Source organism: Phacochoerus africanus, chromosome 5, assembly GCF_016906955.1.
Source record: "Phacochoerus africanus isolate WHEZ1 chromosome 5, ROS_Pafr_v1, whole genome shotgun sequence".
Classification (NCBI taxonomy): domain Eukaryota; kingdom Metazoa; phylum Chordata; class Mammalia; order Artiodactyla; family Suidae; genus Phacochoerus; species Phacochoerus africanus.
In genome coordinates, this window is record NC_062548.1 from 131311395 (window position 1) to 131334287 (window position 22893).

Sequence of the window (22893 nt, forward strand, 5' to 3'; positions counted from 1 at the left end):
GTGTGTGTGTGTATACACATTCTTTATTTCATGTTATCTTCCATCACAAGTGATGAGATATAGTTCCTTGGGCTATACAGCAGAATCTCATTGCTTATCCATTCCAGATGCAGTAGTTTGCCTCTGCTAACCCCAGACTGCTAGTCCCTCCCACTCCCCACCCCCCCTTACAAGGTGGTTTTTAGTCTACACCCTTTAGCCAAGGAAGGCACAGTTCGCATTCATGAGTGTATGTTCCAGATCTGTTTAGATTTTAGTATATAGAAATTGGAGACATGAATGTCCAGTAACACTGCATAGTAATCCTCAGCTTCCCCCTGCCATGGTGATGGCTAAGGGGTCAGTACCTCTCTATCACTTATATTAGTTGGAAACTCTAGGTTCAGAGTCTAATCCTGAAGGACCTGTGAGTGTTAGGCTTTAAGTTCATTCTTTAACAGGCCATTGGGATTTTTGGAGCAGGGGATTAACAGGTCCACAATGGAATTTACGGTTAATCTTGTAGCAGCATATAAAATGGATTATGGAAAGAGGTCTAAAACCTGGTAGATCAGTTAGGTTATTGGATTAGTTGAAGTGAAATGATATGGTTAATTCTGGGTTATTAAAAATAGGAATGAGACGGAGAGGATAGATAAAATACTGGTACAGAGGTACAGTCGATAGTGCTTAACTGGGGGTAGGATGGGAAATGGAGAGTGAAAACATCAAAGGTTGTGCTGATAATCCTGGGTGGCTAGGAGGTAGGAGGATGGTGGGATAATTAGTAGAAAAAACAGGTTTGGAAATACATTTATTCCTGTTGGCATATTGAGGTCTAGTAGGTATCCGTATTTCCAAATGAATCAGAATACTCAGCCATGTAACACTACAGAGAGGCTGGGGTTGTGGATGGAGTGGCGGGAGGGATTGCATTACCTAAGTTTATGCAAGTTATAGGGTGGAGCCATGTTCAGGGATAGATCCACAATAATCAAATTCATGTGATTGATATATATAAAACCAAGAATGTTACCCATTTACAGTGAGAAATAACTAGCATGAAGATTGAAATACTTAGGTTGGCAGGACCAGTAAGTTCTCATTCAAGAGGCAGATAGACTCACATAGGAATCGAGTCACAGTCAGGAAGTTGCTTAGCAACTGTGGCATTGTAACAAGGGAAATGGGATGATTTAATGGCCATCATCTCAGGGTAGGACCTGGACTGATCGGCGGGTTGAATGACCAATTCACACTCCCCTAAACTAGAGAGTCATGCCTTAAGGATCCAAGGGGGATTGATTGCAGGAACCCCGTGGATACCAGAATCTGCAAAGGCTCAAGTCCCTCATGTGTGGTGTAGTACAGTGAATGTCGTCAGCCTTCCATATAAGCAGCGTCTTGATTATGACTGTATTGGATCCTCTTCCTTTGGTGTCTGTGTCCCTTTTCTGTTTTCATGCCCCTCACTGTTCTTTCTGATTGGAGAATCAACAGCGGATTGTGTTAGGAAGGCAGATTTCCTGTGTTTTTAGGAGTTCCTGCTGTGGCACAGTGGGTTAAGGACCTGGTGTTGTCTCCGTGGTGGCACAGGTTCCGTTCTTGGCCTGGTGCCTTGGGTTAAGGATCCAGCATTGCTGCAGCTGTGTTGCAGGTCGCAACTTCGGCTCGGATTCAGTCCCTGGCCCGGGAACTTCCATATGTTGTGGGTGCATGCCCCCCCCCCCCAAAATTGATATGTTTTGGAGGAATAAAGTTTAAAGCCCCCATGGCCTATCCAGATGTCAGTAAGTAGAAATAGGAGCACTTGGCCTGGTGCTTAAGAGAAGGATCTGTGTGGCGGTGCATGGCGATTGAGATTCATGTGCCGAGCAGTGCTCTTAAGTAATCTGTATTGTCCTTTAGCCTGGCCTTTAGCTCTGTTTTACAGAAGAATAAACTGACATATAAGCTGCAAAAGTAAACTCCCAACTAGGTAGAGGGCAGATTTGTGAGTCAGCAGCATGTAAGTATTGATGAAAGTCGTGCCAGTGAATATCTAAAATAAACCCACATCTTAGCAGTGACCTTAACATGGATGGTGAGCTGTTCAGATATTTGAGATCCATGATGATTCTAATGAAACATAGTAGATTGAATAGAAACAGTAGAAGATGGTATTATCATAGTTGTCATATTTCAGAAAGTGTAGTCTTAAAGGCAGACATTTTTTGCTGGATTAGAGGCGGGGAACGCATTCACTGTCCTCAGAAATTTAGATAATCCTCTAAAAGAGGGTTGGAAAATAATGTCATTTAATAGCCAACTTAATTTTTTGCCCTACTTAATATAAAAGAACTTTTGCCCTAAATAATCTGGAAAACTGTCCTCTGCAAACATGAGGGTCACACAGGTGTTGTTATTCGGCATCTTAGGATGACTCTGTCGTTAGAGTTCTGGAAAAGTGTTTTCGTAGAGTAAGACCAGGAACTTTGCAGTTACTCAGTATGTTAGTGGCCATAATTATTCTACTTGGTGCCCTCTCTTTTATTCCCTTACTTCTTCCTTCCCACTCGAAAAAGGTTGGTTCTTCCAGTAAAGGTCTTAGTTGGAACTTCTGTCTTTGGAAATGTCTTTAATTGGTTTTGGAATTCTAGCTGACAGTTGTCTTTCTCAGCACTTTAAGATACTTCCTGGATTGTTTTCTGATGAAAAATCAACTGTCAGTCATACTGTTGTTTCTTCCTTTATAGGTAACGTGTCATTTCTCTGGTTGCTTTTAAGAATTTATTTGTCTTTGACATTCTGCAATTTTTACCATGACGGTCTAGGTATGAATTTATTTTTATTTTATTTTGCTTGGGATTTAGTGTGCTTTTCCACTTTGAAGATTATTTCTACTATTAACTGGGAGAGTCTCAGCCGTTATCTCTGTGTAACACCTCTTCCTCGTTCTCTTCTCTCTGGAATTCCTATTGCATGTTATATTAGACGCCATATCTTAGACATCGCTTTCTGTTTGCGTTCTTTGGCTTACCCGCACATTTTTTTATCTTGTTCTTCTGTTTTCTGAGTAGTTTCTTCAAGTATTCCTTCTGTGTCACTAATTTTTTTTTTTTTAATTCTAATATCGCTTCTGTCTCTCTCTACCTCCAAGCTACTTTTTAAAAAGTGATTGTATCCCGTTCTTTCCCTGGGCTTCTGTTTATTATTTTAGCAAGAAAATTTCAAAACTTCCAACAAAAATAAAGAGTATGCTGTTACCCTGCTCTAGTAATTACGAATTCTGTTTTGTTTACGTCCCCCAATACAACCTCTTATTCTGAAGCCAGTCCTGGGCATTTAATCCATAAATATTAAAATGTATATCTTTAGATTCTCTTTTATGTTTTATGACACGTTTTTTCATTTTCAAAGTTTATGAGTACTAACCATCTGTTTGTTGCTGACCCCTCATTGTGGTGGATCTGTCCTTTGATTAGTTTGTTTTTTGTTTTGTTGTTTTTTTTGTCTTTCTGTCTTTTCCAGGGCCGCACTCGCGGCATATGGAGGTTCCCAGGCTAAGGGTGGACTTGGAGCTGTAGCTGCCAGCCTACACCACAGCTCACAGCAACACTAGATCCTTAACCCACTGAGCCAGGCCAGGGATCGAACCCGAAACCTCATGGTTTCTAGTCAGATTCGTTTCCTCATTTCCGCTGCGCCACAACGGGAACTCCTGCACTGTGGTTTTGATGATTTGTTTCTGCTGGATATACTGAGCCTCGGCCCACTTTGATACACATTTTCAGCTTGAGGATTCACACATCATGTATGAAATAAGATTTGGACTAGAGCCTGCGCAGAACGTAGGTTTCTGTTTCAGTTTGTCCTAGGAGACTACACCCCCGACCCACCCACACATACCCCCTCACTGCCCCCAGAGAGCACAGGAAATAGCTTTTTGCTACTTCTCAGTGGTGGTGGACAAAGCTTTTCTAGGGTCCCTATCCCCTACACACCACTGTCATTGTTTGATACATTTTTACTTTGTGTTCTTTGTGGCATCTTCCTATCTGGCACATGAATATCTCCCTTCCTTTAAAGCTCTGCTGTGTTTTTTCTTCTATTTTAACTATTTCTGTTCAGCATTTTGATTATTTTTAGAAGGGAAAGTCTACTCAGTTTCACTGTTGCCACAACCAGAATACCATGTTTCTACCCATCTATTTTAAGGTGAAGAGTCACAGATTTCCTAAATACTCCATACTAAGGGTGAATCGGGTTGTGTCTGTGTATTTTAACCTGATGTACCACTCGCCAGGTGACATTTAATATGCGTTACCATTTCATATGGTCGGGTAGGCAGTACCTAAACATTGAGGCTTGTATTTCAACTAAAAGTCTTCTCTTCATGTATTTCTTTTCTTTTTACTTTTTTTTTCTTCTTTTTATGGCCACACCTACAGCATATGGAAGTTCCAGGCCAGGGACTGAATCAGAGCTACAGCTGCCAGCCCACACCACAGCCACTGCGACACCAGATCCAAACAGTACCTGCAGCCTATACCACAGCTCACAGCAGCGCTGGATCCTTAACCCACTGATCGAGGCCAGTGATGGAACTTGCATCTTCACAGAGACAATGTCAGGTCCTTAACCCACCAAACCACAGAGGGAACTCCACATATTTTATTTGTGCTAAAATCAAATGGTGACATTAACTTCTCATATTGGTGAGAAATGTTGGTAATATTATATCTCATTTAATATAATAAAAATATTTTTAGGGAGTCCTCTGGCCTAGCGGCTTGGGGCTCCTGTGTTCTCACCACTCTGTCTCTGGTTGCTACAGTGCAGCATAAGTTCATTCCCTGGCCCAGGAATTCCCACATACTGCCTTTGTGGCAAAAACGGGAAGGAAAAAAAAAAACGAGAGAACCTCTTAAATAAACGTTGCAACTCTCATTCTTTAAAAAAGTGTTTTTAATAAGTGGCAGTTTTATTGTCAGACAGAATCTTTAAGTGCAAAAAGTTATATGAGATACATCTGGAGAGTGAACTAGTATCATTAACATGTATCCCTACATACAAGGAAGGGAAAAAACTCACTAGGAAAATGGTAAAAGATAAATATACTGTTTTAAGAAAACTACCTGGAATTCCCTTGTGGCTCATAAATTTAAGGATCCAGTATTGTCACTGCTGTGGTGCAGGTTTAATCCTTCCTGGGAAATTCTGCATGCTATAGGCATGGCCAAAAGAAAAGAAAACTGCAAATAAAACTATAGTAAGATATTTTCCCTTTTTAGATGAGGAAAAAAATTTTAAATGTTCGGTGATATGCTGGGTTCAAAAGGATGTTGAGAAATTAGAATACCCATGGTTGCTAGTGGAAACATAAATTGAAATTGCCTCAAAGATGGACATGTAAACAACTGTCCTTTAAGGATCAAGTGTACATTTAGTACATTGTTGAAAATATGAAAAGATCTGAAGCAGATTAATGTTCATCAGAAGAGCCTGACTAATTGTATGCCCATTCAGTGGGCACACATAATACTGGGCAGTGTCCCATCGAGTGAGGCAGTTCTAAACATACGAACACAGGGTGATCTCAGAGGGGTGACTATGTGACACAAGCAACGTGTGGGATAGTGCGTGTGGTACGCTAACTTGGGGTGGGGGCGCATGCATGGGTTTTAAATCTATAAAGTACCTGGAAGATGGTACAAGAAACTGGCAACGATGGCTGCCTTAGGGAAGGGAGGAATTGATTATCTCAATCCAAGGAAGGGAGGGAAACTTCATTTCTCACTTTCGAATTTTAAGCGATGGACATGTATTACTTGTTGTTTTAATGGAAAGCAGAGTCATTGCATATGAACAGAAGATGGGAGTAAGGGAAGACGACTCCTGTGAGGGTGAATTCAGCTTCCATCGCTATGAGATAATGATTTCTAAAAAATTGCTGAAGGAATGAAACAGATTAGAGTGGGGAGACTTTATTTTCTAGAAATTTTGGAGTGGTAGTTAACTATTGTATATTATTACTTTGATAAAAAATAATTAGAAAAACAAATAATTGAAGAAAAGCCCTCTGCCGTTTTTGAGGCAGTAAGTACCACGGATGACACTGGGTCGCTGTTGTGTCCGTTTCAGCCTGTTGCCGAGTCGTGGCTGGTGTTGATTTGACACATAACGAGTCTCACTGTGTGGTGTAGGCACTGTACTCAATGTTTAACCATATCAGAATTTTGTGAATGAAAAACGTTAAAACATTTTTTCTAGAAGTTGATCTGCTTAACAGGTTGCTCCTTTGATTTAGTACCTTAGAATTAGCACAGATTATTAAAACTAGAGAGTATGTTGATTATTTTATAGACAAAATTAACCAGATATGATCCCTGCCCCCAGGAACTCCATATGCTGTGGGGTGACCAAAAAGAAAAAAACCCTTTGGTTTTTTAAGAAAACAGTTATTTCCTTTTTAGCTCTCCCACGGGACGTTCACACATACCTTCGACCTGCCCGCTGTTTCTGAACAGGTGTGGGGAGGGCATCACTGACAGTGAATGGACGGAGGTCAGCCGTATCTTAAATATCTGAGCCAAAACCTAATTTTGATTTATGTTTCAACGCGAAGTTTTATTATTTCCTCGCAATTTTAAAGCATACACCATTAACCAGGAATGCAACTGCCATGTAAAAATCAAGAAAAGATTGTACTTTGTTTTGTTTGTAACTTGGCTGGTTTGGCCTTTCATGATATTTGAACAGACTGCACGTCTGTATTTGAAGGTTCTTGCATTCATGGTGATTCTTAGAGGCAAATGTCTCACTACATTATGTTTTAAACTTTATTCATGAACATGTACGTACTGAAGTACATACTGTTTTACTACAGATTTGTTTTACTTCTTCATATCTTGGTTAGGACATTAATGTATTTTTTAAATTGTGTGTAGATAATTTCACTTTCGGAGAATTAAGGAGATATAAAATACTAGTTACGAGAAGGGGCAGCAAAGGTATTACAAAGGAAAAGCTCTAAAAGTTCAGTGTTGTTGGTCACTAAAGGTGCTTTGATTTCTTTTTTGGCATTAATGAGGTTAATATTTACAATTGTCTGAAAATTTTTTTGCACCTTTTGAATGAACATTAAATGTTAGAGAAAGAAGTTTAATTCCTATTTTTAATTTCCTATCTGGAAATAAAAATGATTTAGGATGGATGCCTTATCTGCAGGATGAGTGTGTGTCTCCTCAAGCGATCGACTTCTAAGAATGAAAGAGATGGCATGAATAAGTATCCTGGGACAGAGGCTCAAACGGGGGCTCTCCTGGGCAAACCAGGGCAGACATCACTCTTAAAATATTTGTTTGTTGGTAGAGGTTGAGGGTTTGATATTGTCCTGCGTGCAAAGTTTTATCCTTGAGATGAAAGGAAGGATCTGAGTAGGCTTTGTGACTTGAGTTTGAGCTCTGACTTCATCTGCCATGTGATGTCAGTGAGATCACATAGCCTCTGGGATCGGTTGCATTGAACATTGACCTCTATCTTTCTGAAAAATTTTTCTTTATTCCTTAGTTCTTTTTTGTTTTTATTTTGGCCACACCCGTGGCATATGGAAGTTCCCAGGCCAGGGATTGAATCTGAGTCACAGCTGCAACCTGTGCTGTAGCTGCAACAACACCAGATCCTTAACCCACTGCCCCAAGCTGGGGATCAAACCTGCGCTGCTGCCAAGACAACGCCTGATCCTTAGCCTGCTGTGCCACAGCAGGAACTCCCCTGAGTTCATTTTTTAAATGGGCACTAGAGCAGGGGTTCAGGATTCAACATTCTCGGATTCTAAGACTTAACAGTTCTAAATCAGTTAACATTTTTAAGTAATGGACACTTAACTGTTAAGGGTAGGGAATATTTCCACAGGTGAATTCATGATGTGATATCTGATCAATTTGGATCATATCATACATGATTCATTGCCTCCTTGGTTAAGGTACAAATCCCTCAGGGGATTTAACCCTAACCGATAGAATAGAATGATAATTTCTGAGAATAGAATGCTTTTATAGTTTTTAGTTTTTTTGTCTTTTGTCTTTTTAGGGCCGCATCCACGGCATATGGAAGTTCCCAGGCTAGGAGCTGAATTGGAGCTACAACTGCCAGCCTACACCACAGCCACAGCAACACCAGATCCGAGCTGCATCTGTGACCTACCCCACAGCTCACGGCAACGCCAGATCCTTAACCCACTGAGCGAGGCCAGGGATCAAACCCGCAACCTTATGGTTTCTAGTCGGATTCGTTTCCACTGCGCCATGACGGGAACTCCTAGAATGCTTTTAGATCGTAGACACTTTCCTCGTATAGTTACAGAAAGAGATTTGAGAAGTTGTGATTTACCACAGGATCATAGAGCTAAGAACAAAAGTCACTTTCACAAATGGTATTCTACTTTCTAAAGTCATACATTTTGAAGTCACCCAGTTACCTTGTCCCTTCTCTTCCTCTCTCTTGAACCCATCCTGTAATTCCAACCTATCACAGGCAGCCTCTGTAAGGTCTTCAATCTAAGTGTTCAATCTCTCAGCCTGCCCCAGATCAGGGCGGTTGGGTGTGTATAATTTTTTGGATGAAATATTACTTCATTCTTAAATACTGAATTTTGCTTTGATTTCAGTCTCTTGGAGTTACAACTTAGTTAAGAGACTGTTATTATCTAGAGACTTTATTCTTCCCGTGTATTGTGTCAGTGGTTCTTTGACCTGTATATGATACATGAAGTTGGGATTTTAGAAAAATTTGCTCTTAACACTAGATTCCATTTGTTGAATAGTTTTGTTGTTTGTTTTACTAATAAAATAACTTAAGGCCAAAACTCATCTCTCTTAGATATGCTTCATTAATTTATATGGTATTACTTAGAAAGGCTACCTTGGGTTTCAGATTCTTGGCCCCATTTAATTAATTAAATGATTTTGTATAAGTTTCTTGATTCCTGTGTGATTTTGTTCATTTGTAAAATTAGCACAATGGTTTTCTTTATGTAAATAAGACAGAGTTTGTTTTCCCTTTTCTTTTTACAGCCACACCCACGTCATATGGAAGTTCCCAGGCTAGGGGTCAGATCGGAGCTACAGCTGCTGGCCTAAACCACAGCCAACTCAGCATCCAAGCCACATCTGTCACCTACACCACAGTTCACGGCAACAGCAGCTCCTTAACCCACTGAATGGTGCCAGGGATGGAACCCGCATCCTCGTAGATACTAGTTCATTACTGCTGAGCCAGGACGGAAACTCCAATACAGAGATCTTAAAATAGGCTTGGCACATATAAAACACTTAAAATATTTGGTGAATGAGTAGTGTAACCTTTTATGGGAATATCTGCTAAATGATTAAACTGATAAAAATATATAGTGGAGTTCTCATTGTGGGGCAGTGGGTTAAGGATCCAGCATTGCGCAGCTGTGGCTCGGATTCAGTCCCTGGCCCAGGAACCTCTATATGCTGCAGGTACAGCCAAAAATATGTATATAATACACACACACACACACACAGAACATGTGTCCTAAAGTTGGAGATTGAACATGTTAATGGTGTTTTATTTAATGAATTTCAACAAGCTGATAGGAAACTAAATTACTTCTTGTTGATTATTTTGTTTGTATATTAAGGCTCTTCATCAGTTACCTGCCCTCTTTTAAAAAAAATCAATTTGGTATATAAAGAATAAGCTATATAATGAGAAACAAGAGCAGCTTATTTTTGTAAAACCAGTCACTTTTCCTATAGGAGTTCCCTGGCGGCTCAGCAGGTTAAGGTATTAGTTTGTTGAATACCTTGGACTATTACCACTGAAACCAAATGAGTTGTTTTGGAGAAGCTACTGAATTGGTGGTAGGATTATTGTATGCAAAAATAATTCATTCCTAGAGTTAGCATTAGTTAGTATTGGAGTTTTGTTCATTTTTCCTAATCTTTTCTCTAGGATTGTGAGGTTGAGGGAGGAATAGTTACTATATCAAGTTTATATCACTTACTTGATTTCCTTTTTTTTATAGTTCTTTACAGTTTTTATGATATAATCCTTTTTATTGTTATTTTCATCCTATACTTATATTTTTTCCTCTGACTCTGCTTGTGTTTAAGTTTCTTTGGTCTAGAATGTTCTGTTACTAGTCCATTTGTGGTTTGGGGTAGTAAGCACACCGACCTCTCCGCAGATCTCAGGTTTTCTAAAAGAAATGCACTTCTTGCCTCTCAATCAGTTAACACTCAGCACTGGAGGGACCCCCAGTCTTAGCTCTTCAGACCTCCCAGGACCATAAAATTTGGTAACTGAAGAGTTACAAAGGGGATCTTCTGCTTTGTGGAGGAACTCTGAACTGCGTAAATGTTTAAAATTGATTCCCTTCCTCTCTCCTGACTTCTTACGAATGACCTTATCCAGAAAGATTTTTCTTAATCGAGAGAGCCGCTTGTCATTTTGGTTTTTATTCTCCGATCTGTATTGTCTTTTTAGTAATTTAATTTTTAACAAAAAAAGTGTACACCTGGGCTATATACCTTAAGTATATAAACACACTTCATTGTGTGTGTTATTAGTAGTTGCTAACTGACACGTTTATGACCATTTGGGTAAGACATGAAGCAGAATCCATTGTCTTTTAATTGGGCTAAAATATACATCACTTCTTGATGGAAAAACAGAATTATTCTGTACCTGTTGTTTCCTTCACAGAGAGCTAGTGGCATCTGACAAAGAACCATGCTACCTGGCTGAAACTCCAGGATGGAAGTAATGCACAAGTCACTTTATAAAAGCCAACACTGTAAATCGTACGTAATGGCTATATGCAAACTAGTAATCAACCTTGATAATTTCAGAAGGGAAAGCTTTGCAGTTAGCCTGGAAGTGGCTGTGTAGTCACTGATACAGAAGCTGTCTCGCTGCTTTCCGAATCCTTGGAAGGCCAGGGAGCCAGCAGCCCTCGTGAGCATTCCCACGTCTGGCTCAAGTGCCCCAGGGCTGAGAGCTAGATCCCATTTCTCTCTGGCCCCAGATCCTTGGTCTCGTTAGACTTCTCAGCCCTGCTACCACATCTCTGCCACATTTAGTCACAAAGTATTAGGTTTTGAAGTTTGCAAGTAAGCTTTTTTTTTTTTTTTAAAAACTATAAATACTGTCTTGAGCAGAGCTGGCGCCGTTTTGGAGATCCTCTGTGGGATCTCGTCTGAAGTGACTGACTCACTTGAGTGAAAAAGAAAAGCGAGAGGCACTTCATTTTACATGGCAGTTCCTCAGTTTGGATACAAGCGGAGGTGTTAGTTCCCACAGCATAAATACTGTGCTTTCAGTATTTGATACCGCTTCTCAGAATCTGATTTTTTTTTTTTTTTTTTTAGTAAAAATGACTGAGTCAGGTTGAGACTTTGAAGCTAGTGAACTTTTTTGTGGCTTTCTCACCATTGCCCGCCTCCCCACCCTACCTTCTGCCCAAAAACCCCAAATTCATGTGTTCCATAAAAATAGTTTTAAAATTGAAAGTCATCCACAGTATGTAAAAATGGTATTAGAGGAAAAAGTTACTCGGTAATAGGATTTTGTAAGATTCTGGGAAGGAGTTTTTCTTAAGCTCATTTTAATAACTGTTACAGTTGTGCTGGTGGTGTTGAGCAGAAGAAATTCTTACACAATCCTTTGCTTCTCTCCCCACTTAAGAGTGTGGTGGTGCAGAAGCAGCATTTCTTTTTAGTTGTGTTTAGGTGTGGCCCATCTCTTGCTTGACTCTTGGCCCAGCAGCTTTCCAGATTTAAGCCACACTTTTGATACTTGCCGCTTTTATAATGTATAAATTCCAGAGACTCATTAGGTAGTTTTCCTATAATACTAAGTTTAACTTACCCTGAATTTCAGACCCTCACAAAATTTTTTTTAACCTAAACATGTTTTTCAGTAAATTTAAAGATTTAAAATGTTTTTCTGTTTATTTCCTTTAAAATAACATGCATATAATCATTCCAAATTGTTTAGGCTCTTTATTCAGATAAACAACAAGTTCTTGAGTTCAAACTATATCTTTTTTTCTTTTTTTTTTCTTTGTCTTTTTGCCATTTCTTGGGCCGCTCCCGCGGCATATGGAGGTTCCCAGGCTAGGGGTCGAATTGGAGCTGTAGCCACTGGCCTACACCACAGCCACAGCAGTGCAGGATCCGAGCCGCCTCTGCGACCTACACCACAGCTCATGGCAACGCCAGATCCTTAACCCACTGAGTGAGGCCAGGAATCCAACCCGAAACATGGTTCCTAGTCGGATTCGTTAACCACTGCGCCACGACGGGAACTCCCTCAAAGTACATCTTCTAAATCACCTTTTATTTCTCCAGTATCTATTTATTGATTTTACTCCCAAAACAAACCTATGAGGTATAGGTTTTAATACCTTAAAATTTCTTTGAGAACTTCATTCTACTCTATATTTTTTGTTACAGAAAGATTTTTAAATTACTTAGCATCAAGTAAAATTGATAGTCCAAGAAAGTACCTCTCATATTTGTCTTTTGTGACTTTTTAACACTCTCAGGCACACCTTGTACAAATAGCTCAGTTTGGGAAGTGCTGGCTCATCGGATCAAGCCGAAGTTTTCTTTGTATGAAATGGGAAATAAAAGATATACTTAAATACTCACCCAGTTTTCAAAAATGATTTTAAAAATAAAAATAATTCCATTCAGTAGCCGTAACTGTCAGATTGCCCGCTAAGTTTGTAGATCACTTACTCGGATCCCCTCACTCGCCCTGGTTCTGGATGGGCACTGGTTGGCAGAGGATGCTGAGCAGCCCCGCCCTGGGCCGTGACGACTTCCTTGTTCTGCTTATACTGTTCAAACTTGATGGCTTAAACATTTTGTTTCCCTCCCTGAAGTGATTGCACATGCTTGTTTTCTCACTGCTGTGTTCCTTCTGTTACTTCTCGACACATCCCTTCCCCGGGGAAGCTTGTCCTAGCAGTGGCCCCTCCAGCAGAGCCAGATAGTCGTCCCCTGTGCTTCCTTGGCCCCCTGTTCATGTGTCTTTTATGCCTTGTGTACTGGTCATAGTGTACTTACCTTTTTCCTTACTAGACTGTGAGCTCTTTGAGGGCAGGAACCTTCTCTTTATTTCCCCTCTGGTCACATGCAGTGCCTGGCACCTAGCAAGTGCCTCTTTGAATGAATGGATGAACGAACTGACAGGCTCTTTCTAATTATGATTTGTTGATGTCATCTAGCTTTACCGTTAGAAATTATCACTCACTATGAGCCAAGCCATTCAACTAATGGCAGCCACCTGGCCCCTGCTCTCTAGCCCATGCTTTCAGTCCAGGGTGGCACGGTGTGGAGTGACTGGTAGTTACTTTTATTAGTGCCTAATGTTTTAACTTATTTCTTTCAGGAATTGTTGGATAAGTATTTAATAGCCAATGCAACTAATCCAGAGAGTAAGGTCTTCTACCTGAAAATGAAGGGAGATTACTTCCGGTACCTTGCTGAGGTTGCTTGCGGTGATGATCGGAAACGTAAGTGCACTTGCTTTTATGGGTACAGCTAAGAAGTAAAAGGAGAGGGGGATAAATTCATACTGTTACCTTACATCCTCAAAAATGAAAACAGTCATGAGTTTACATTATGCACCCTTTTTGAAAAATTAAACTCATAAACTCTCTGATTATAACCTGATAAAGTTTATTAAATATTATTAAAAAAAAGTGCAAGTATTGGGCATTCCCTTCGTTGCTCAGCAGTTAACGAACCTGACTAGGATCCATGAGGATACATGTTTGATCCCTGGCCTCACTCAGTGGATTAAGAATCTGGCATTGCTGTGACTGTGGTGTAGGCCGGCAGCTGTAGCTCCAATTCAGCTCCTAGCCTGGGAACTTCCATATGCCACAAGTGTGGCCCTGAAAAGGAGAAAAAAAAAAAAAAGCAAATGTCTATCACAGATCCACAAATGCATGCATTATGATGGCAACTCCAGAGGCATCATCAGGAGACCCCACTCCTTCATAAATTCCCAAAAGAAATATGTACAAATATTAAACAAAACACACGTACAAAAATATTCATAGCAGTGTTATTTGTAAGAACACAAACCTCGAAACAATTCACATGGGTATCACCAATAGGATGGATGGACAGATAGTGGTCGGGTCCTGTTTTGAGGATCCTGGCATCCGTCCCCTGGCACAGTGATGCCTGCCTATCCACAAGTAAATTTGCCCCTTTTTTGTACTCAGGCTTGACAGAGGCTTCGAAGCTTTACAACCTTCTGGTGCATTAACCCTTAGCTGTGCTTGGAGGTACATTTCCTGATGTAGGAGAGGAATGAGGGGTTGATGGGTGGAGGGAAGCAAAATGGAGAGTATCTGGGAGGGGAAGTGAAAAAAGCCCACATGTGACCAAAGGAGAAATGAGGTGGGGATCAAAGCACATCTGCCTGTGTCATAATTTTGCTTCAGGAACACATTGTAGGTGTACCGAACAGAAGTGAAGAGGCGTTTCCACTGCCTATAGCCATGTGGACAGATCTCAGCAATCCGGTGTTGAATAAGGAGTTCCCTGATGGCTCAGTTGGCAGGCTGCGATCTGGCGTTGTCACTGCCGTGGCACACGTACAGGCCCAGTTAGTCTGTGGCGTTAGAAATCAGGAAAGGGCTTGGGAAGGGTGTCGAAACTGGGGGAGGGGACAGGGGGCCTTCTTGATACTGAGAATATCCTGTTTCTCGAGCTCGCTCCCAGGGTGACAGACATTTTCTATCAAGAGCCAGATGGTGCATATTTCAGGGTTCATAGGCCATGTAGTCTCTTTCAACAGCCACTCAGCTCTGCTTTCGTCGTGGAAAGGCGAGTATAGATAACATGTAAATAAATGGCTGTTGCTGTGTCCCAGTAGGGAACACCCCAGGCTTATTACTCTTTAGCCTTTAAAATTTGGTTCATCATATTTTTAGCCCCAGAGTTCTTTGCATTTGCTTTGGATGTCACGTGGTCTTTAGCATCTTATATCTGGAAACTGAAGGTAACTGGAAGTTACATGTAGGCTAGAGCAATAGGATGTTGTACTTTTTCTGCTTGACATACTAATTCATTAACTACTACCCATCTTGAAGGATCATAACACTGACTGCTTATTATAGATCACCAGATTTCTGAAGAAGAGAGGTAAGATGAGAGTAGTAGTATTGGTATATAACTTATCATAGAAAACATAGATACGGGGCAAAGAATGACCAAGTTACCTAACTTGATTATAAAAAGGTCAAGGTAAATTTATTAGCAGTGAACTCAGTCTCCTGGAGTAATGACAGCTGGGCATGCCATCCTGTTAAATTCTGTGTGTGTTCATCAAGCTATAGAAGTTCCACTTAACTCATTTTTTCCCCAGAGGTTCATTATTTTCTTCATTTTGCCCCATCCCAAAAGGGCATATACCCACACACATTACGGCCTCCTCTCCTCTCTGCTCCATAGAGAGATGCTAACTAAAAGTGAGACAGTTCTACCACCCCAAAAGCAGTGTATTTGAGCACATAAGGGAAAGCTCTTGTGCCTCGCTGTAACACAGTCTGTGTACTCTTGTTACTCATGTATAATTTCTGTTGCTATAAAGATAAGCAGACCTGGACGTGATTAGTATTTGCACAGAACTAAACGCTTAAATGTCAGCCAGCCGAAGGGATCGAGAGGTTGAGCCATAGCCACGCGTTCATCTGATCTAACCATTTCTGACTCGGCGTCTTCTAGTCCTGTGCGTAGAATACTCTGGTAGTCTGGTATTTTTTACTACCTACAAGCTGAGATGCTATTCGTACTCATTGTAGCGCTTCCTTCTGTGCCAGAGAGCAAGAGCTCCTTAGTAGGCGAGGGCTGTGCCCGCTGTGATTACCTCAGTAAATGCGCCATTTCAGAGCAAGGAAAATGCACACGTGCTCGCTGTGAAGGAACAGCTTAATTTCTGTTAGGTCCGTCTTTTTTCAAGCTGTAATGGGCCCAAAGGCCTCATTCAGAACACCTGCCCTTTTCAAAACATGGCTTAATCAGATTAGTGTGGGTAGTGCTTCCTGGACGTTTTTTTCAGGAAGGTAACATTAGGCCAGTAATTAAACTCTGGTCAGAGCAGATTTGGATCTATCTCTGGGTGCTTTTATATTGCCTTTCACACAATACACCTTGATACCAAGGGTAGGTGGTGTTTCTACAGGTAAATCACAAAAATAGAGGTTTTGGTGGTGATCTTTGTAAAATGTTTCCATTATTTCAGGATGGAACATTATAGCTAGCTTTTTTCTGAACTTTATTGAGTTATTATTGATGTATGTATACCAAATTATTTTTAATCAAAAGACGTGGAAGAAACTTGTTTTAGTCCCAGAAATGGAAAAATCTGTTGTATTATTACATGAGGTTTTTTTTTTAAGCTGATTATAAGCAAGCAACGTTATAAACTAGTTTTTTAAAAACCTGGTACAAAGTAATGTTTTTGGCTTTGCCGCTATGGTTTTAAAAGAAGACTGCAGAGGAGTTCCCATTGTGGTGCAGCAGAAACGAATCTGACTAGTAACCATGAGGTTTCAGATTCAGTCCCTGGCCTGGCTCAGTGGGTTAAGGATCTGGCCTTGCTGTGAGTTGTGTAGGTCGCAGAGGTGCCTCTGATCCTACGTTGCTGTGGCTGTGACGTAGGCCAATTCAGCCCCTCACCTGGGCACTTCCATATGCTGCAGGTGCAGCCCTAAAAAGCCAAAAAATAAATAAAAGAAGGCTACAGAGAAAAACCTGGTTCTACTGAGCTAGCAGCCTATGTTAAAGGTATTGCTGAATACCGGGTGGGTATTTTCAGTATCATGTTTTTTATTTTGTTTTTTCCTTCACAGAAACGATAGATAATTCCCAGGGAGCTTACCAAGAGGCTTTTGATATAAGCAAGAAAGAGATGCAACCCACACACCCCATCCGCCTGGGGCTGGCTCTTAACTTCTCTGTATTTTACTATGAGATCCTCAATAATCCAGAACTTGCCTGCACACTGGCCAAAACGGTAAGCTCTGCACGCGGAAACGGCCTCTAGGTGATTGGAGAGCAGCTTGTTGCTTTCCAGTTGTTTCTACTGCATTTATTTGGATAACCCTTCCTTTTCTTAGCATCATGCCCCCCCCCCCCCGCCCCCGCCCCCGCCCCCGCCCCCGCGCTTCGCAGGCCCTTACTCTCCCGGCTCTGGTTTAGAGTAATAAGATCTAAAGGGCATGTAGGTTAGAGTATTCGGAAGAGTGTGAAAGAAATGGAAAGGACTGGAAGATAATGCCTGCCGGGTTTTTATAAGTTTCAAGTCATACTCAAAAGTTCTTAGGCTGAGGAGTTCCCGTCATGGCACAGTGGTTAACGAATCCGACTAGGAACCATGAGGTTGGGGGTTCGGTCTCTGCCCTTGCTCAGTGGGTTAACGATCCGGCGTTGCCGTGAGCTGTGGTGTAGGTTGCAGACGCGGCTCGGATCCCGCGTTGCTGTGTCTCTGGCGTAGGCTGGCGGCTACAGCTCCGATTCAGCCCCTAGCCTGGGAACCTCCATATGCCGCGGGAGCGGCCCAAGACATGGCAAAAAAGACCCAAAAAAAAAAAGTTCTTAGGCTGAGAATCTGAGGAAATGATTTCATTGAGTTTTGTTTTTAATGGATAATGGAACATAAAGTGAATGTTCGTCTAATTGATGAAAATGAGGTGTGATGGTAACCAGTTTGGGTCATGATAATAGTTATTTACCGTGGGTGTGACTGTTTGTCAGGCATTTGATGAGGCCATTGCAGAGCTCGACACACTGAACGAAGACTCATACAAAGACAGCACCCTCATCATGCAGTTGCTTAGAGACAACCTCACAGTGAGTTTTTCCTTCTTCCAATTTTATTTCCTTTTCAGGAACAGAACTGTTGCTGTTTTATTCAGGCTCCGTATCTTTTGGGGCAGTTATATCAAAGCGGCACTTGCTCTTAGGAAATGAATATATTAAATTAAAAAAAAAAAAGTCTCATTTCTGTTCTGTTTCACTCCTTTTTTTTTTTGAAAAACCATGATCTCATAACTGCTAGGAAGTCAGATTCAACCTCACAGGCTTCTTCCTTCTTCCTTCCTTGTCAGTGCACAGTGCAAGGTCTGAGGAGACTCTTCGGGAGGAGTTGATGGTATCAGGGCATAATCTCTCTTGCGTGAATAAGTTACTGACCTCAGAATTACGTTTTGATGTAATCATCAGACTGGGAAGAATCATCTAGTCTAGCAACAGTAACTGAATACGGGTTTTTTTCCTAGTTGTGGACATCAGACAGTGCAGGAGAAGAATGTGATGCAGCAGAAGGGGCAGAAAACTAAGCGCATCCAGGGCGGTGTCCTCCTTCCCTCAAGAAGCCTTTGTACTCGCCTCCATTCCTCCGCCGTCTGGCTTCCCTCTAGCAGAGAGCCCCAGTCCTGTGTATGGAATCAACTGTGGATAGTCTTTTCACACTGCGGCTTTGGGAAAACTCCATCCCTCGATTTGTATTTGTCTTGGCCTTCCTGGTGTGCAGTTACTGCTGTAGAAAAGTATTAATAGCTTCATTTCGTATAAACATAAGTACCTGCCCAACACTTATGTAGAGGACTAAAATGTATCTGGTATTTAAGTAATCTGAACCAGCTCTGCGAGGGACTGTGTTTTGTATTACTGTGAAGATATGAAAATGTAGTTAATTCCCATTTAAAGGATGTTCTACATAACTTGTTAATTTCTACATTCCCGCCCTTACTCTTCCTCTCCCAGGCTCTTCATGTATTCCTTTTTGGTAGGAATCCAGAAGTATTAGATTGAATGGAAAAGCGTTTGACATTTGGGGGCTGGGGGGTGGCAAATTAAAATGCCTCCTGTATGGTATATGATGGAGGTTTTGTGTATCTGTGACAACAGGGAGTTTCCTTATTCACTCTTCATTTGCTGCTGTTTAAGTTGACAACCTTCCTTCCCAATAAAAATTCACGTACACCTCCTGCCTTTGTAGTTCTGGTATTCACTTTACTATGTCATAGAAGTAGCATGTTGCTGCCAGAGTACAAGCATTGCTTTTGGCGAATTAAAGTGCATGTCATTTCTTAATACACTAGAGAGGGAAAGTGAAGTCCACATGTCAAGTCTAAAACTTTAGTACTTTTCCATGCAGGTTTGTGCACATGGGAGAGGGTGTCCAGTTTGTCTAGTGATTGTTATTTAGAGAGTTGGACCACTATTGTATGTTGCTAATCATTGACTGTAGTCCCAAAAAAAGCCTTGTGAAAATGTTATGCCCTATGTAACAGCAGAGTAACATAAAATAAAATTACATTTTATAAACCATTTACTATGGCTTTGTCACGGTTGCATCCTCATTTTAAGGAACAGGCGAATTTACTACTTTCTGAAGTCTGTTGATACCTCCTTTGATGCGGAGTAGTGATACCCATTTATCTGCATCGTGATCCACCTGGCTAGGGATGTCTGGACAGGTGTCCAACTGGACTACATTTCGTAAGAGTTAGTGTTTTACCGTAGAGCAATTTTGTGGACCATCTCTTCAGATGTAAATCATAGTATGGTCGTTAATTGTTGCATGGAATAAAGTAGACGTTTTAAAACTAGAAACTCAGTTAAAATTACGTGACTGCGAATGCTTTGGCAGGTGTTAGACCCACCGAACGTCAGAGTTCAGGAGTACCTTGTTTAGTCTTCCAGTAATTCTCTTTGTCAACTTCCGGCTGTACCATTGGCGAGTTCCAAATAATTTTGTTTTTTTAAATTCAAAAAATCTGAAAAACTAAGCTGGGTAGAATTATTCTTTTTCCTCCTAAACAGTGACTGTGAATAAGGTTTCATTTGCAATTGTTTTCCAAGGGGAAATGAAAAGACAGGATTAATGGGGCTTGCAGAAATTATCTATTTTAATGAGACTAATAGGACCTTGGTCCTGCAACACCTAAATCATCAAGACACTGCTTTCTTTCTTTAAACCTAAATCAGCAAGACTGCTGTTTACACCAGTAAACATGGGAAGAACATGTGAATTAGAAAAATGATCAGTCTTCACAGTAAAGTTTTAAGGACTGAATAAAGTAATTACTACCCTACTTGGGCGAGTTATGAAAGTAGCTTTCCTTCTTAAAGAGCAGATTGGTCCCAAATTAGCTCCTTGCTTTAGGAGAGCCTCAGCATCTTTAAAAGGGGGCCCAGAGTTGCCATTGCAGCTCAGCGGTAACGAACCCGACTAATATCTATGAGGACACAGGTTCAATCCCTGGCCCCACTCAGTGGGTTAAGGATCTGGTGTGGCTGTGGTATAGACCTGCACCTGTAGCTCTGATTCAGCCCCTAGCCTGGAATCTGTCATATGTCATGGGTGCAGCCCTAAAAAGCAAATAAAAAGGGGCGCAGCCTGTCATACCTCCTTTTGACTCTGATTTGGGGGCCTTCTCACACTAGATCTAGAGGATATTTATAAAAAACTGTTAAGAACTCGGTAGCAAAGGACACCTTTCCCGGGGGGGGGGGTGAGTAAAGTTTTGAGGTGGCGGGAGTGTTTAAAGCCAGGTTTGAGCTTTTTAACTTAGAGTCATGTTCTGAGGTAATTAAGAAATTTTAAACTTAAACCTACCTTGTATTTAGAACATCTTAAGTGGAAATTTTCCCTTTAAAATGGCATTTAAGGGAGTTCCCACTGTGGCACCTGGGTTAAGAACTCAACTGCAGCTGCTCAGATTGCTGCGTCAGCACGGGTTCAACCCCCAGCCAGTGGGTTAAGGAACCAGTGTTGCTGCCACAGCTGAGTCAGATTTGGTCCCCCGCCCAGGAACTTCCATATGCCACGGGTGTGGCCATAAAAAGAAAAAAAATGTCATTTAGGTTTTAGTAACTTAATTGGCAGGGGGGATTGCGTTCTAACACGATTTTCTCAGTAAAAGCCTTAGGGATTCTCCTCAGCACGTACTACCTTCAGCCGCGATCACTTGATCTGAGACGGGGAAAGGAGAGCACGCTTTTTGGGTGTGATTGGTAGGCTGCCTGCACACAGGTCTGTATCAGCAGGCTTTACCGAAATCGTGGGAAGTTTATTTAAAGTGTGTGAAAGTTCTAATTTGAGATCAAATTCTAGTCATTTATATTGAAAGAGACTTTTTTGAGTTGAGCCAAACATTCAAAAATACAAGCTTTTTTTAGGCACAAACGTGACAGTTTTTATTATGAGCCTAATTTTATTTGGACTGATTATAGAAGGGTGCCATCTGATATATATTAAAACTAACCCTTAACCTCATCATTATGGCTTAGGAAGGCTTTCACGGGATCCTGATTAAGGCAATTATGTTGTATGTTTCACTGCCGTATATCCATCATCTTCTCTTATATAATGTATATTTGATCAGTTTTGTAAGAGGAGAGTTACCGTGTATTTATATCATATATATTACTATGAATTTTGAGGCCATCACAATTAAGTATCAATATAAGCCACCTGCCGCAAAAACATTTTCGGAAGACGTGAGTCCAGACCGTCATGAAATCCAGTCTGTAGCCGACTTGCCGTTTACTGCTTGACCACGTTTCACTTACGAAAGCCTCAGACCTTATGCTTTAAAGGGAAGCAGTAGCAATAAACGCCCAGGAGGAAAGCTGGAGACTTCACTGTCTTCTGTTTAACATTAAAACACCTTGAGCATGTCTATAAATGGCCTGGCCCTTCTGTTCTAGTTACAGGGAATCTGCATTGATTGAATTCGCCCTGGTGCCTGGTCGTGTGCTAGACACGCACATTCGTAGTTAATCCTTCCGACTGCCCTGCTGAGTAAGCTTCCCCTTGACTGATAGAACACCTGGTCAGAGAAAAAAATGAAGTTATTTGTCTAAGGTCATGTCTTAAGTGACAGACCTGTCGTTCGAAATGAGATGCCATACCAAGTTGCCAGCTTGTGGCTGTTTCAGCTTGTTTTATCATGACAAATAAATGGGAGTTCCCTGATAGCCCAGCGGTTAAGGCCCCGGTGTTGTCACTGCTGTGGTGCCAGTTCGATTCCTGGCCTGGGAACTTGCACATGCTACAGACACAGTCAAAAAAGAAATAGAGGAGTTCCCGTCGTGGCGCAGTGGTTAACGAATCCGACTAGGAACCATGAGGTTGCGGGTTCGGTCCCTGCCCTTGCTCACTGGGTTAACGATCCGGCGTTGCCGTGAGCTGTGGTGTAGGTTGCAGACGCGGCTCGGATCCCGCGCTGCTGTGGCTCTGGCGTAGGCCGGTGGCTATAGCTCCGATTGGACCCCTAGCCTGGGAACCTCCATATGCCGCGGGAGCGGCCCAAGAAATAGCAACAACAACAACAACAAAGACAAAAAGACAAAAAAAGAAATAGAATTATCTTTTTTTTCCCTATCATATCTGAAGTGTTTATTCAAATTTGCTTCCTGTTTTGTTTAGGGGCTTTTTTGGCCATGCCAAGTACATGTGGAAGTTCCTGGGCCAGGGACTGAATCTGTGCGACGGCAGCGACCTGAGCCACTACAGTGACAGTGCCAGATCCTTAACTCACTGAGCCACAGAGGAACTCCCTGTTTTCTTTTTCTTTAAAACTCTTCTACTTACTCTTAATATGTCCATTTTGCCCTTGAAGAAAACCAAGGGCAGCTGCTTTAAAAGCAGCTGAAGGAATATCAGGACATGTTGGACCTACACCTATGGTTATAGAAACAAGTCCAAAAAGATCAGCTGACTTTCCTAAGGTCCCAGCTAATGTTTGACCTGAAACTAGACCAGAAAAACCAGATGAGAATAGTTCCGGATTCTCAGTAATTCTCCACTGCCTAAGTTGAAAAGAATTTAATTGAAGTTATTTCTTCTTGACACTCAGATTTGGAA

At 41.4% G+C, this 22893-nt stretch overlaps 1 protein-coding gene across 1 annotated transcript in view; it reads left to right on the forward strand.

The window, feature by feature from the left end:
• Window positions 1–19349, forward strand: part of YWHAQ (tyrosine 3-monooxygenase/tryptophan 5-monooxygenase activation protein theta) — a 33036-nt gene extending 13687 nt beyond the window's left edge. Inside the window, exons 3-6 of the mRNA XM_047782670.1 lie at window positions 13390–13513; window positions 16868–17031; window positions 17772–17867; window positions 18296–19349. Coding sequence (XP_047638626.1) covers window positions 13390–13513; window positions 16868–17031; window positions 17772–17867; window positions 18296–18355 — 444 coding nt within the window. The 3' untranslated portion in view covers window positions 18356–19349. The remainder of the gene's footprint in view (window positions 1–13389; window positions 13514–16867; window positions 17032–17771; window positions 17868–18295) is intronic.
• Window positions 19350–22893: the final 3544 nt, after the last annotated feature.